General features: G+C 45.1%; 1 protein-coding gene across 2 annotated transcripts in view; it reads right to left on the bottom strand.

The window, feature by feature from the left end:
* Window positions 1-15,434, bottom strand: part of ADAM19 (ADAM metallopeptidase domain 19) — a 99,317-nt gene extending 83,883 nt beyond the window's left edge. The window contains exons 1-3 of one of the 2 annotated variants that reach the window (XM_013984891.2): window positions 15,300-15,434; window positions 12,110-12,195; window positions 6,509-6,579 (exon numbers count right to left, since the gene is read on the bottom strand). In XM_013984891.2, the coding sequence (XP_013840345.1) occupies window positions 6,509-6,552 (44 nt within the window). In that variant the 5' untranslated portion in view covers window positions 6,553-6,579; window positions 12,110-12,195; window positions 15,300-15,434. Of the gene's footprint in view, window positions 1-6,508; window positions 6,580-12,109; window positions 12,196-14,830; window positions 15,250-15,299 lie in introns of those variants that run through there. The other variant, XM_003134106.6, reaches the window with a different exon arrangement.

Below are 16,835 nucleotides of genomic sequence, written 5' to 3'. Positions count from 1 at the left end.
AATCAACACATCTAGGTTATCTCAGTTGTAGATGCACCTTGATACTCTCTTCCCACTACTGAGGCTACTGCACAGCTACATCCTGCCAGAGGGCCACTTGTAGTTGCTGAGACTGAGTTTGTACAATGAGTCCTAAGAAAGTGATACCATGTTTCTAATGATTTAGAAATAGTGGAGATCCTGCTTAGGGTCTCCACTATTCTAGGGCTGAGAATTCGGCTTGTACAAAGATCACATCAGATTGGCTGGCAATCCATTTGGTCTGCCACACTAGGAGTTCTGGACAACACGGGAAGATAACTGAAATCAACTTCCATCTACAAAGCTACAATTGGAAACCGCATTTCAAACAGGACTATGAGGTCTCTCTGGGGAAAGGTGCCTAGCCCAGCACTTAGAATTTAAATCCGTTTGGGCATTCGCTGACTCAGAGTGAATGCAGCAGGGTTAATTCCAGTTCCTGATACTTTGAAAACAAGGTCTGAAGAAAATTTTAGACGCTCACCGGCAGCTCTCTTCAAATTCTGATGTTCCCACCCATCCATCCAACGGTTTCCTCGGCACCAATCTCCTAGGGTTATACAATCTCAGCTGCAGGCAATGGGGAGCCCAGCTGTGCACCGAGTTTGGAAAAACATTTTGAATACTTTAGATCTGCCAAATACTTGGTTAAGGAGCGATATCCTCTAATTTCTTAAGCCATGTGTATTTTAAGTGAAATGTAATCCATATGCCTGTGACTCATTTAAATGCAACTCAGTGAAGCATGGTTCACCAAGAGCACCAGGATATGTCTAAGCCTTTCTTAAGCTTCTCTTTGATCCAGGAAATTGAATTTTGCCAACAACAAATGAAGCTTCTGACAAGAGAGGGTCAAAGAGAGCTGTCCTTTGTCCAAGATGAAATGTTAGAGTCTATTCCCCACCTAAGAGGAAGCTGGGAAGGTGGGAGCCAGGGAGAGCTCTGTGGCCTGGGCAGTATGCAGAGTTTTGCCTGAAATCAGCTACAGATTTCTACCAGGCCTCCTTGGAAGAGAAGGACAGCAATAGCATCCTGTCACCGCTGAAAAAACTCCTCCTTTGCCTGCTATTCCTCCCTTCTTGGGTCTTCTGGGTCTTCCAGAATTACACAACTCAAATAGGGTTGAGGGGAAAAATCAAGGGACGAGAGCACTCCATTAGCCTGTTAATTTTCCAGGCTGAAGCGTGATTTCCAGGACAAGGAAAGAATTCTTCTCCCTTGCTATCTCAGAGGGACTGATAAGAAGTTAGAGATATGGAGAGACATGAAAGTCAGAAGCAGTGGTGGGTACAATAATCAGTAAACCTCCAAATGCCTACATTCTGCCTTGACAATTAGGGCTTCCCATGAGGTCTGGAGGTAGATATACACACAAAGGAAAACAAATATCCATTCTTATTAGCTGGACTTGTACACAAAGGATTTCTCTTTCACTGGAGCACAACGAATGGGGTGAGCCCAAAGGACAGCTTTCCTTTCCCAAGCCAAAGACGACATCTCAGCATCATTAGGACTCAAGCAAGGAAGTTGACTGAAGAGATGAGAGGTCCAGAACGTGCTTAGGAGACCAGCAGAGAGAAGTAGACTGCCAAAGGTCCTCTGGGCACAGTGCCCACTGCTTGATCTGATCATTTGCTTTTCAAGGTGACCTTGTACTGCAGTAGTGCAGCCAGTGAACATCCTGCAAGCAGGTTCAACAGTTCAGTGTGCCCTCCTCTAGGGAAAAAGTGGAGAAGGGAGCCAGGGCCTATATCTCCCTGGAGACGTCCATCTCCCCAGATGCCTACAGCTGAGGAAGATTCCACTTGATTTCAGCAAACAAGTTGTTGTCCAGTATGGTTTCTGGATGGACAAGGCAGTTCTCAGAGCTTGCGGGAAATTAAATGGACAAAAAATATGGATTTCTGCCTCAAAATTGTGGGTTGTGGAAACAGTAGCCTATAATTTCTTCCCTGTAATTTACTTTCTTGTGTTTGTGTTGCCTAAACGGTGGGTCCTGAGCTAGCAGTTCATCCTCAACTTCAAGATCTGTGGTTTTGGGGTGTTTGCCTTTATCCTACTGCCTTCTATTTCCAGGAATGTCTCTACCTAGAACCAGAGAGCAAAAGCCTTGAGGCAGGGACTTCTTTTCCACTTTCCACTTATACAGTGTCCTTTAAATAGATAGTGCAGGAAAGGTTCTCAGAGCCCAGCTGGGACAAAACTCCCATTCAACAAATGAGAAAGTTGAAGCCCAGGAGGGCAGACTGACTTGTTGACCAATTCCACACTGCCTGTCTCTGACCTCAGCACTCTCTCCACTGTACCACGCTGTCCCAATCACAAGTAAGGTGCTCCTAAAAACAGCTATGCATTAACATTTGCAAATGATGAGTTATCTGTATGAGCAGATGTAAAACTATAGAACATACTTTATTAGAGCAGAGTACTATCTTCACCACACACAGCTGAGTCTGAAAAAACCAGTGTGGAATGATATGTATAGTGGATTTTATCCATCTCCCTTCTCCCTATTCTTTTTTTTTTTTTTTTTTTTTTCCTGTCTTTTTATGGCCACTCCCATGGCATATGGAGGTTCCCAGGCGAGGGGTCCAATCGGAGCTGTAGCCACCGGCCTACTCCATAGCCATAGCAACTCAGGATCCAAGCTGCGCCTGTGACCTACACCACAGCTCACAGCAACACCGGATCCTTAACCCACGAAGCAAGGCCATGGATTGAACCTGCATCCTCATGGATACCAGTCAGGTTTGTTAACCGCTGACCCATGATGGGAACTCCTCCCTATTCATTTCCACTTCTTCCTTCACAACAAAAATAGCAGCTTGGGTGTGCTTGTGTGCCTATGAGTATCTATGAGGGTGCTCTCACACACAAAGAAAAGGTCCAGGGTAAGCTCACCAACTGTTCACAGTGGATTCTTTCCGTGGGTGGGAGAATTTCACTCTTTTACTCATTATATTTCGATATTGCTACATGTTTTACATTGAGCACATATTGCTTTTGTAATTAAAAAAACCGCAAGCAAGAAGTAATAGCAGCTGCATTTAATGGCTACGGGGTAGAAGCCAGGCACTATGCTGGGCCCCTGACATGTAACAGCTCATTTCATCCTTCTTGTGGCTATGCATCTTGGGACTATTTTTATACCCCAGATAGGGAAACTGAGGGTTAAAGAGGCCACACAGCTAGTAAGTGGCAGAGTCAGGATCAGAACCAGGACCACGAGACATGAAAGCCACATTCAGATGTCACTCTCTTTCACCTGCACTCAAGAGAGAAAAGGGTGTATGTCTCCCATGGGAATGGAATGCATGTAACCCGAGTTGCTCACACCGGAAAAGGGCTGCCAGCTGCCATGCTATTAAACCAAGGCATCTTGGGCGTCTGCTGCCTGAGCGGAAGGCCCATTTGTTATGACCCCTCTCTCCTGGCCCAACCCCCATGCTCCTCCGTCCTCACCATTCTTGGCAACCTCTCCAAGTGTGAATTCCATTAAAGGCCTGCTCACTGCTATTTCGGGCCATGCATTAGTACATGGGCTTTGATTGGGTGAGAACGGGCCAGACACCTCAGGATGATGAAAAAGAAATTAGAAATGTCTCCTCCCTCCCCCAGCATCCCAGAAGCCCTTGTCTATAGCTCCTGGAGGGCCTGAAAACCAAATACATGGGGAAATGTAGGTAGGTGTGGGGAGAGGGAGTGGAAACCTTCATAATCTATTAGGGCCTTTGAACTTGGCTGTTCCTGCTCCTTGCAATTGTCAGCCCCCTGCTGTAGCTCACTTCCCCACCTCCTCCAGGTCTGGGCTCAAGTATCAATTCCCCACTAAGGCTTGCTCTGGCCACTGTTCCAAAACAGCACCTCCCTCCCGACCTCCTGCTCCCGGAGCCCTTGCATTCCTTTGTTTCCTCAACAGCGACTGTCATCAGACTATATGTTCACTTGTTTATTTACTGTTCCCTCCACTGGAATATAAGCTCTGTTTGATTCCCAGCTGTATCTGCAGTGCCTACACTGGTGCCAGATGGAAAAGATGAATGAATGCAATGAGGAAATTAAGAACCAGAGCCTGAGGATCACTTAGCACAGAGCCCAGGTTCTCCTCAGATTGTAAAAGCTTTATCTTTTTTTTTTTTAATAAAATTTGAGAAATCAGAAAAGCAGCACCTGCCCTCTTCCCCAACCCTCCACAAGCTGTTTTGAATCCAGACTCGCACGCACTATGAATGAGACGGCTCTGGGAAGTAAACACACAAGGAAGTCGTGTGCAGTTGGAGTTCCGCTTGCTAACACATGTTCAAAAACAAAAAGCCCAATTTAGACGAAAATAGCAGGAAGCCGTCCCCCAGGGATACCTGATGAGGTCATCTCACTTGGCTCTGCTGCTTCCATTTTGATCAGGTCGGCTGCCGCCTGCCAACTCAAGGAGGCCAGGAACCACATCCAGCCCCTTGCTGATCACTGGGAAATGAGAGCTGCTCGGGGCAGCAGACAACAGAACCACATCCACGAGCTCTTCTCTGGAACCTCAGTGTGGGACAACCACCACCACAACAGCAGTCGACCCTTTACCGTGTGCTCTGTAAGCACTTGGTTCATGTCCCACATTCAGCCTTCAGAGCCATCCCTTTGAGATTGCTGCTATTGTCCTCGTTTCATAGGTGAGGACACAGAGGTGCCGAAAGATGCAGCAATTTGCCCCCAATACACAGCTAGTATGTCAAATCTGGGTTTCTGTGACTCCACACTCAGGAACACAAATGATCCTCATCTCACCGCTCTCATTTACCCGCTGTATGGGCTTAAGCAAGTGCCTATCCTTACCTGAATCTGAAGTTTCTGCTTCTATGCCTAAAACTGCTGTGCTCAGTGTTTCCGAGGCATCTTCCTGCTCTAACTTCCTATGTCTCTTGCAAAGATTCCAAAACAGGGAAGGATGAGTCCTGGGACCCCTGCTTGGCCAGTCCAACTCCAAAGGATTTGCCCCTGACCCCAACCCCATCACTTGGGCTGCTCAGAGGAAGCTGAGGAGTCAAGGGCTCCAACTGGAGGCAGAATAGGACAGCTTAGATAGAGGTGGCAATAGGAACATTTAGACCCGAGCTAAAGGGCTGGGGCCATAAGAAACTGAAAGAGGCTACTGAGACAGACCAAGAACAGAACCTCCGAGGACCTTTCCTGCAGGACCAGAGGAAGATGATGCAAGGAGAAAGCCCAGGCAGACAGGGCCTGCAGCCTCTGCAGACACAGCAAGCCAGGTCTATTCCAGGGAATTGGGACAAAAAGAACACATTCTAGGGCTGGTTTTGCTCCAGGAGTAAGGTAGGAGGAAAGTTACTATTTCTACTCCAAGGAGGAAAGTAGCAAAAGTGATTGAGACGCCCCTCCTTCTGGCTTCCTGAAGGCCACCACATACTGGAAGTAGAGCAAAGACATGGATGAAGCCCATTACCGCACACACCACTTAAAGCGTGCTTTTACTGCACTTCCAACATCACTCACCCTCCTCTGTGTCCAAAAAGCCCAAATTTGGAATAATTTATATTCTTGCTTTCCACCCAAGCTTAGCAGTCATTCCCATCCTTCTGGATATGGGAAGGTCCCCATCCATCCCTTTCTTGGCAGTGATGCATTTGATTACTCATCTGCTTGCAGGGGACTCCGGAGGCTGCCAAGAGGAGACAGGCAGTTCTCTGAGCCATGCAGCCTTATCTGCAAGGTCTGTGCAGCAGAATGTAAGTGGGACTGTTGGTGGGGAAATATCAGAAGCCTTCAGAAGGCCCCAGCCAAATAAGGAGAGCTCTCCAGGGGCCAAAGCAGATGGGAAATGATCAAAAAATGGGCAACAGACACAGCCATGCCTTATGTCTATCACCTTCTCGATAACATGAATCAAGATACAACTGTGCTTAATGGCAAATCAATGTGGAAATATTTCTGAGCTAGGCAGCCACCCAAGAGGAATGAACCAGCCCAATGAAGCCAAGAGACTGCTGACCACGCCCTTATTGGCAGAATCTCAGATGTGGCTGACCCAGAATAGATGGAGCAGCCAGGGTTTGAGCGTCAAATCCCAGAACACTCCACCTTGCCTCTCTCCTCTCTGCTGTTTTCCTCCAATCTCCTTCACTTCCCGCTGTGCTGGAGCTAATAAGATAGCTGCCAAAGTCCTCCAGCCCATCCCTCCCTTGATCTCTCTCTCAGTTTTTCATACACACACACACACACACACACACACACACACACACGAGGCCCCAGAAACACGGCCTGAGGAAATTCAAGGAAGACGTTAAACAGCCCAATAATTTCACAGCAAGTCAAGAAATTGTGGAAATGCTGGCTTTGCAAGTTGCTCCCCACAAAGGAACTACAGATTGAGAGCATGGGTCACTTCACTAACTGCTTCCTTCCAAAACAGCGGCACCTGCGTCCGGCGTTGACATGGAAGTGAATTGTTTCATTTCAGACAAAGAAGTCCACTTACTCATTCTTCTCCAGGTCCAGGATCAGTTCTCGCCCCTCAGCCATCACCCTGAGCTCAGCCTTGAGTGGATGCTAAAAGCAACAAAAAGAGAATGTCAGTTCCTAAAAGCAGGGAACAGGGATCCCAGGAAGGGGCACAGGATCTAGCACAGAGCTCTGACACTGATCCACAAGAAGGGAACAATGAGAAAGGGTCAACTGCGTTTCCAGCCCAAACATGAAATAACTTCAGTCCCAGAAGGACCTAATTCCCCTCCCCCGTCTGCCTTCTCCTAAAAGACAAAGGAATGAAGCTCCAAGCTGAAATGTGGTCTAAGAGCCTGCATGCAGGCCTGGTAAAGGCAAACACTGGGAAACGCGATCTTGGACAGGAAATTTTGAGTGGAGTTATATCTGGATTCAAGTGCTGGCTCTGACACTGTAGCTGTGAAACTGGGCATGCTACCGAACCTCCTTACGGCTCAGTTTTCCGCACTTATAAAGAGATAATAACAGTCAGCTTCATGGGGATCTTAGGAAGATTAAGTGACACAGTATAGGTAAAGAATTTATCACAGTGCTTGGCACACAGAAAGCCCCTGCTACATGTTGACTGTTATCAAAAATAAGCAGTTCTTATTTTATTTTAGCTCTCAGTTTGGATACTTCCCAGTCACTTCAGAGGAGACAATTAGAAGAAATTCCAACTAAGGTTTTAAAAGTCCAAAAGACGGATTTACCATTGTGGCTCAGTGGTTAACGGACCCGACTTGCATCCATGAGGATACAGATTTGATCGCTGGCCTCGCTCAGTGGGTTAAGGATCCGGCGTTGCCGTAAGCTGTGGTGTAAGTTTCAGATGCAGCTGGGATCCCGTGTTGCTGTGGCTATGGCACAGGCCAGCAGCTGTAGCTCCGATTCAACCCCTAGCCTGAGAACCCCCACATGCCATGGGTGTGGCCCTAAAAAAAGACAAAAAATTAAAATAAAACAGAAAAAAAGTAAAAGACCAAAAGATGCCTTTTACCCAAAGGAGAATATTTGCTGAGCGCCACCTTGCTAAACACCCAGAACAGACCATTGAAGGTTTTCTACAAATGGCCAATGAGCATAAAAAAAGTGTTCAGTATCACTGGTAACTGCCCCTGCCCTCAACCTAAAAAGATTTTTTAAAGATATTTTTTAAAAAGTCAAAGCAACAAAGATTTTTTAAAACCAGAACTCACAACGCAGCAGAGTATACTATAGAATGGGTACTCTCACAAGCTACCAGTGAGAATTTAAATCAATACCAATCCACTAGAAAATAATTTGACAGTATTGACCAAGAATTTTTCGATGTTTAAATTCTCTAATCCAGTAATATAAGATTCTATCTGAAGGGAATAAATGGAAACACAGGCAATGGTTTATACATAAGGATGCTCATTACTTACAATAATGACTGATGAACATAATTATCCAGAAATAGGAGAGATGGTTAAATACCTTATGACCCATTAATATGACAAAACACCAGACAGTTTCAAAGGAGTTCCCACTGTGGCTCAGCGGAAATAAATCCGGCTAGTATCCATGAGGATGCAGGTTCAATCCCTGGCTTTACTCAGTGTAAAGTACCCTTTACTCAGGGTTAAGGATATGGCATTGCCCTGAGCTATGGTGTAGGTTGCAGACATGGCTCGGATCCTGTGTTGCTGTGGCATAGGCTGGGAGCTGCAGCTCCAATTCAGCCCCTTGCCTGGGAACTTCCTGAGGTTGTAGGTATGGCCCTAAAAAGCAAAAAAAAAAAAAAAAAAAAAAGAAAAAAAAAAGAAAAAAATGTAGTTATCAATAAAGTACATGTGGTAATGACTAAGCACAATGGTGCAACACATAACACTATGTTTTATTCACATATACTTTTGTAAAGGGGAAGAAGCAGAGAGAAATAAACCATAAGGTTACCATAGTTACCTCTTGGCAGTGAGATCAGGAGTTAATTTTACTTATTTTTGTGCATTTTTCGATGTTTTTATAATTGCTTTTTGTACTTTAAAAAATGGGCTTATCTTCTTTTACCTAATTATTGTGGAAAATGTCCAAAAAAAATAGAAATCCAAGTCATCATAAACTTCCATGCTTTAGCATTTAGGAGTTCAATTTAGGGCAGCTGAACTTTTCTTAAAGGCAGAAATTATTTAATTAAAACATGATATTTACGTATTTAAACATATTAAAAACAGAATCGATTCTTGAGGTGTTTCAAATGCACTGAGGACCTAGGAACTGGTAAAGAAGTCTTTCTTAATCCATGGACTAAAGCTTCTAACTCCCCCACCTCCTTTTTTGGGGGCCTTGCCCACAACATGCAGAAGTTCCTGGGCCAGGGATCAAACTCCTGCCACAGAAGCAACCAGAGCCACATCAGTGACGATGACAGATCCTTAACCTGCTAGGCCACCAGGGAACTCCAAGCTTCTAACCCTCTTAAAGGTTGATCTTAAAGCTTATTTTTGGCGTGTCTGAAAAAGCAGGTCACACCTGCTTTATCACCTCTGGTTGGGGACCTGCCTCTTCCAAGTATATTTCTCTTCTTCTTAGCCTCAAACCCCACTTCCCATTAGGGTCCTGGATAACACTGAAACTTTCATGTCACTGAGGGCTCTGATGAGATCTCAATGTTCTGATCTAGGATGCTTGTGCAATCCTGTCCCTGGCTATTTTTTGCTAATTTATCCTATTGACTTCTCTTAAGAAGAGACATTTCAAAACCATGGGGTGATGGAAGCAAAGGAGATGTTTACCCAATCACTTTCACTAAAACGTTCACTTCTCTATTTCTGATGGAGGTCTGCCAACACCTGCTTCTGGTTGCTGGTCTCTTGGCACGCTGCTCTGGGGAGTTCTGGAGCAAGGGCCCTACCTGATCACATGAAGCATCAGGGACGCCATCTCCAGTGGGTGTTTGAGGAAAAGTACACAGCACCAGAGCTGTACCAATTCCCTTATCCAAGAGGTAGGTGGCCAAGAGCCCACACAAAAAAAGGAGTTGACACAAACCAAAGCACTGTTGCTCCTCCCTCAAAGAGACACAAGCTGCAACATGACTAGAATATCTATTTTTAAGTGGGCAATCCAAAATATTTCTCACTGGTCTGGAGGATGCTCAGGCACTGATATTTAAAATATGATGTCCCTTGTTTCCAGGGGACATTTCAAACAAAACAATGAAGTAGCACTGCAAGGATCTAGGCAGCTTCCTCAACCAGGTTCACTCAGAACTCCACTCTGCTAGGAAGGGACAGCACCATCTCTCCTTGGAAGCACAGGGAGGTGACCCACTGTTTACACTTCCCCAGGGCAGGGTTAAAATCTCTTTCTCTTTAGGACAAGATTAAATGGATCTTCAGCTCCATAGGGTATGGGAAACGTGATCCTATATATTTGCATTCCCCTTAAGACGTAGTGTTCCATTAATGTTTGATGAATGAAATAAGTACATAAATGAGAATAAGAGGCCTGAGTGAGACCTACCTCTCCTTTCCCTCTCTGACATTCACGTGTTTGTTGGTTCAACAAATACTTACGGTGCCAGGTACCACGCTAACTATTCCTACAAAATACAATGACACAGATTCTGGGCAGACAATGGCTGGGCACAGAGACAAGATCTGAGCTCGACTTTGTTTCTCAGGCCCTTCCTGAGGATGCCCAGCATCCCACATCTGAGGGAACAGAGAGGCCTCTACAAAAGTATCAGAACCATTTTTCAGACAATAATGGATAGGATGGAATACCCAAATCTTAATTTTTAAAAATAACCTGCTCTAGGATGGCCATCCATTAATTTGTCTAAACTTTTCCTGAAGCTATGTTCAGCCTTTCCTACTTTTTGATGAATTCCATGCCTTTATTTCTTTAGAATAAAATGTCACTTACTTTCATTTGACCTGATATTCTTGTGGTAAGTTCCCTTATTAAATCCAAGTCAGAGCATTTTTTTGGACATGGCTGGATTACTCTAACCATGGCTTCAAGGATTCTGGACACTTCTCTTCTCCATTTACCTTTCTGGCCCCAAGAACCACAAAGTCTGAACTCTTTTCTGACACAGCTCTCCCTACTGTAATCTTGCTCATATATGTTGCCCAACAAATCACTGACTATTTGAACCCAAAGGGCTCTTATTAACTGTCCCTCCTCTCCAGCCCACTTCCTTCTTATCCCCTCCAAGCACTATTTTATAAATGAGGAAAGGAGTTCAGAAAGTGAAAGGTCTGAGAGCTGGTTACTGGCATACAGCAATCACATCTTCCTTTCTAGTTCTTTGTCTCACATGAGCTATAAGAACCAGAACCAGAAAGAATATCCTAGGGGCGCAGTAGGTTGCTGACTGCAGGAGCCTGGGTTGCTGCAGAGGCATGGGTTCAATCCCCAGACCAGTGCAGTGGGTTAAAGGATCTGGTGTTGCTGCAGCATACATGGCAGCTGCAGCTCAAAATCAATCCCTGGCCTAGGAGTTTCCATATGCAGCAGGCGCAGCCATTAAAAAACAACAACAACAACAACAAAAGAACAAAAAAGACTTATTCAAAAAAACATATATATAAAGGAGTTCCTGTTGTGACTCAGCAATAATAAACCCGACTAGTATCCATGAGGATGAGGGTTCAATCCCTGGCCTCACTCTGTGGGTTAAGAATCCATCATTGCTGTGGCTGCAGCTGCAGCTCCAATTTGACCCCTAGCCTGTGAATTCCATATGCCACACCTGAGGACCTTAAAAAAAAAAAATTACCCTAGATGCCCAGGTCCTCCCAGCAAGAACAAGGTAATGTTTTCTGTTTCATTTTCAACCCCCTTGATAAAGCTTGTGTTTTGCTGATCTTGTGGCCCAAGCAGCCTATTGAATTTTAAGATCACTGGATTTTCGAGTTTCCAAAGTGGCTCAGCAGAAATGAATCTGACTAGTATTCATGAAGCCACAGGTTCCATCCCTGACCTAGTTCAGTGGGTTAAGGATCCGGCGTTGCCGTGAGCTGTGGTGTAGGTGGCAGAAGAGGCTCGGATTGCTGTGGCCAGCAGCCGTAGCTCTAATTCGACCCCTAGCCTGGGAACCTCCATATGCCAAGGATACAGCCCTAAAAGACAAAAATAATAATAGTAATAACAATAATTTTAAAATTACTGGATTTTAAGACAGATTTCTCAGTATGAGGTCCCTACACTGACTCTTTGAAAAAAACAGTTTGGATTATCATTTTTCTTTCCAAGTATATTATCCCAGCAATAAAGTGTAACATGTATTATGCAGAGCAAAAAATAATACTGACAACATTTAATCAATTTTGATTGAGAGCTGGCAATTTTTGTGACACATATTTGCACTTGGCTCATGTCAGCATTAACACGGTTTTTCATTTCCTCAACTATTGGCATTATGATGTGTCCTAGTAGGTTGTCATGAAGGAAAGTCCCATCTGGGATTTCCAAAACTGGACCACAGAGAGGCTAGAGTGGGCCGGACAGAGAACTAATGGTGATAATGTGGGCCCCCAGGAAAGTTGAATAGGTGACCTCAAGCCTCAAAGAATGGAGCTGTCAGGTCCTGCCTATGAAAATGAGATTCCTTGAGTCTTACCTTTTCTCTCACGGGGCTTTCTGCAGTCTTCCATTGAGGTATTATTAGTTCATGCTGTAGCTGAGGGCTGCCGTCCCCACTTCCTCCTGCCAATATGGAATGCACATCATTGGAATCCCAGATCTCTGCACCCAAGCTAAGCCAGGCATGCACTGCCAACTGGGAAGATCCCATACTGGGTCATTAGAAGACCTGCTGGATTCCAGACTCCTGGCACACACTATGGGTCAGCCCCCTGCTGGCTGTTAATACTGTGGTAAACAGGGCTAACAAGATCTCTGTACACCTCCACCAAGCTTACCTTCTAGAGGGAGAAAGAGAACATGAATATTTTTCAAATGGTAAAATAGGGTGATGAAATAAAGAGACAATGAAGAGGGGGTACCTATTTTAGACAGGATGATGAGGAAAAAATAACATTTAACTGACATCCAAGGGACCAGAAGGAAGGAGGCCTGCAAATATCTAGGGGTAGAATGTCCCAGGTAGAAGGACTAGCAAGACCAGAAGTGGACTTGGTCTGCCAAAAGAACAAGCAGAAGTCAGAAGTAACTGGAGTCTAGCAAAAAAGAGGGAAAATTGATAGATATGGTCAGCAAGACAGCAATGGGTCTGCTATCACAGAGGGCATGGAAAGTGTCTGGATTTTATTATAAATAGACTTGGAAGGCACTGAAGGATTTAGACACAAAGCAATATGATCTGCATTCAGTTTTTAAAAGATCTTTCTGCCTGCTGGGTGGAGATGGAGAGGGTGGAGGTGGGGGAAGGGGAGGGCGGGAGGGAGAATAGAAGCAGCAAGGCAAGCCTGGAGACTTGCAGGAGCCCTGGTGAGAGTTGCTGGTGGAGCAGACTAAAATGACATCAGTGGAGAGGAATGAAGTGTTTGGATTCTGGGTATATCTGGAGGGCAAGCCCCCGGGTTATTATTCCCATTGGCCTTCAGTTTTCTCATCTGTAAAATGAAGACAATGATAGCCACCTGGGCAGCTCACAGCATTACTGGGGAGAGATGCTGTAAAAGTGCTACCCAATCCGCAAAGCAACATTGCCTTAACCTGGGCTTCCTAAAGGCAAGTTTGCATTTGCATATCACTTCCTACTTTCCAAATTATTCTCACCACTCAGTCCTTCCCACTCCAGGCAACCCTGGGAGGTAGGTAGCAGGAATCCTATTCTGCAAGAAAGATGAATTGAAAACTGTTTGAGGAGAGGCTTGTTCTAGGCAGGACAGACCTCAAACAGTGGTTGCAGACAATCTTAATCAAGCGGTAATTTCTCAAGATGTAGGCAATAGACTCCATAAGAACAGGCCAAATCCACAGGACTCCTAGAGATGGAAGTGAGAACTCCAAAATCTATTCTTTTTAAACCAACCATATCAATCACATAGAATATAATGAGTGACGTAAAAAGATAGCCACAGTTCTTTTGTTAGACTGGTGCAATTATGAGTGATTAACTTACCTTTCAGATTACTGATATAACATAGTCTCAATCAAAATACATCCTAAAAAAGCCTCATTAGACTAGCATGAGTTTTATCATATTAGTAAAGATCAGAAGCAATGCATTTATGTACTCATGACATGTTTTCTGAGTGCTTAACTGTATGCCAGATACTATGCCAGGTGCTTGATATTTATTGGGGAACCAGAAAAGCATAGCCCCTGCTTTAGTGACACTGATAAATCTAAAGTCTATGCAACAAAAAGGAATTAGGATATTTAATGGACTATTTAAAGGAATGAAATAATCTTTGAGACTGAGAAAAATATGGAAAGTAAGGCTCAATAACAGAGGAACACAATACATCTTAAGAAAAATTGTTCACACCTTGGAAATAAGGTAAGACCAAGCAGGATGTCCTTTCAATGTCACACTGGAGCACTGTTTAACAGGTCTTCCTAAGATTACTGAATTATCTAGGGGATGTAGCTTTGACTTTTTACATTTACTATTAATTTACTATGAAGTTAAGTGTTAACTGTAGATTTCAATCTGATGGAGATGCAAATAACTTCAGTATAGTAAAACATAACTAAGAATTATGGTTGTTTGGCCCCATGAAACACTGACCACTTCTGTATCTAGCCCAGCACCAGATTTCAATATTCTTTCTCCAATGCCTACCACTCAGTTCCTCTAATGCTTTGAACCTGCTTTGCCATTCTATTGACTGCCTCATTAATGCCTCAATCAACCTCACAACCCAATCATCCTGTATTTGTATGAGTCATGTTTTTAACTTTTTGAAAATGATACGTCTGCGATTTTTGACGGAATTTATAGTCATTAAAACCATGCTTTTGGAGAATGTAACAATGTGGGAAACGCTCATAACCTAAAGTGGCATACCCAAGACATAAAACTACATACGGTATGGTTCCAATTTTATCAAATATATTTACAGGCACACACTCAAAGACTGGAGAAAAGAGGAGAGACTAAGAAAGCAGCGGAAAGAGAAGCCAAAAGCAGAAAAACAGGAAAAAAGAGAGGGAGGAAAGCCAGGGTGGGACCGACCGCTTTCTGCCTGCTCGGATCTCCCGCATCTCCAACACCACCCCGGGCGCGCAACGTGGGAACAAAGCAGCGGCTCCCAGGCTGGGAGAGGGCGGGGGCGCAGCCCCGAGGAGTTGCAAGGATGACCACCAGATCCCCAGGTCCCCCAGCCCATCCACCTCCAAAGCCCCCTGCGTCCCCCTCCCCCGTACTTACTTCTGGTCCATCCCTGCAAGGCCAGCACCAGCACACAGAGCTGGGCGGTGCCCACACCCCGGGGCATGGTGGCAGCCGGCCCCTCGCTCACTCCACTCTCACCAGCACGCGGCCATGCCAGCCGCCCAACCAGGCCGCGGCGCTTCTGGAACCCACTGTCGCCCAGCAAGCTCCCAGCCGGGCTCCCAGCCATCGGCCGGCCGGCTCCGCCCCCAGCTCGCGGTCAGGGAAGGAACCAATGGGACCCCTAGGAATCAAACGACGGCCGGGGCGGGGATGCTCAGGTGCTGGCGAGCGGGGAGCTGAGAGTTCTGGCTGAGAAAGAACTGGGTTTCATGGTGGGGGCAGCCTGGAGAGGATCCGGGGCTCGGTTTTGTAGGAGTTCTACTGGACCGCTCTCTGCACAGCGACCCGTTTCCTCTGTCCCGCGCTGGGCTAGACCCCTGGTGGAACACTAGAGGATACTCACCCAGCTCCGTCCTCCAGAGGCCGCTACTCTTGGAGGCAGGCTTTGAAAGAATTAACCAGGCGCAGAGAACTAAGTGCTATAAGGAGTTGTTTTCTTAGCAGGACAGGAATCAAGAGGCTATTCCTTCCAACTGGGAGGGGCGGGGTGGGGAAGAGAGGATTCCCAGAGGGGAAGACCTCGGAGCTCGGAGGGGAGGAGGAGAAATGGAGTACCAGACAGAAAACGCCCAGACAAACAGACTAGGGCAGGAAAGCCCATGGGCTGCATTAGGGGAAAATGTTAGGATTTAAGGCTTTGGAGGAAATGGAGGGAGATAAGACTTGAAAATAATAATAATGGCTCATTTACTGAGGGTTTACAGTTAGCTAGAAGAAGAAAATAATAACTAAGACTGATAGAGCCCTTCCTAAGTGCTAGACACTGTCCTCAGCACTTTACATACATCAACTTATTTATTAATTAAATTAATAGCTTATTAGTTGCTTTTCTACTATTTAATTAATTAGGTTTTTTTTTTTTTTTCCAAGTTCTGGAGACCAAGGTGTTGGCATGGCTGGTTTCTGATAAGGCCTTTCTTCCTCGCTTGTAGATGGCTGCCTCAAGTGGTATCTTCTCTGCTTGTGTGCAGAATGGAAGCTCTGCTGCCTTCCTCTTCTTGAAAACAACTAATCTCACTGGACAGAGCCCCACTCTCACAACTTCATTTATTCTGTATTACTTCTTTATAGGCTCCATCTCCAAATACAGCCACACTGGAGATTAGGGCTTCAAGATATGAATCTGGGGACACAGTTTAGTCTATGACATTCTATCTTCTAATCCCCAAATTCATGTCCACGCACATATGTTGATTGCGAGGGGGGAAAAAACGCACAGTGTGAGAGTTGTTTATTTTATTTGGGGCAAATGAGGATGAGAGCTGGGAGACAGCGTCTCAGATAGTTCTGAGGAACTGCTTTAAAGAGGTAGGGGGAAGATCAGTAGTATATATAATTTTAGTGAAAGGGTACTGCAGTCAAGAGCACATTTTGGCAGAGGCGTGCTGCTAGTCACGAGGAGCAGATGTCATTGTTAATGATTTTAGTGCTTTTCTAGATATGAGAAGATGCAAGAATTTGGGCTCATAAAATCTCCTGAAAATATCACTCTGAAGGCTCGTTCTGCCAGTTTTTCCCGAAAGACTGAGTACCTCACCCCTGATCTCCACCCTAAACTCCTCTCAGGGTGTACTGAAGGTCGGTGAGTGCAGAGGCTAGTGACTTCAATCTTGTAGAGGCAGATTGTAAGTGCCAATTTTTAGTTGGCATATGCAAAATACATTTACCCCATCCCAACAGCCGCAAAAGACCTAACCCATTCCAGCATCAATTCCAAGCCCAAAGTCTTATCTAAACATCATCTAAATCAGATATGGGTGAGACTGGAGGTATGATTCATCCTGAGACAAAATCCCTTTCCATCTGTAAACCTGGGAAGCAAGATAAGTTATATGCTTCCAAAATACAGGTGATTCCAAAGGAGAGAAAGCAGAAAGAA

The sequence above is a fragment of the Sus scrofa genome, chromosome 16, assembly GCF_000003025.6.
Source record: "Sus scrofa isolate TJ Tabasco breed Duroc chromosome 16, Sscrofa11.1, whole genome shotgun sequence".
Lineage (NCBI taxonomy): Eukaryota > Metazoa > Chordata > Mammalia > Artiodactyla > Suidae > Sus > Sus scrofa.
Note: the sequence above shows the minus strand (reverse complement) of the source record. Positions and strands in the feature narration are given on the sequence as shown.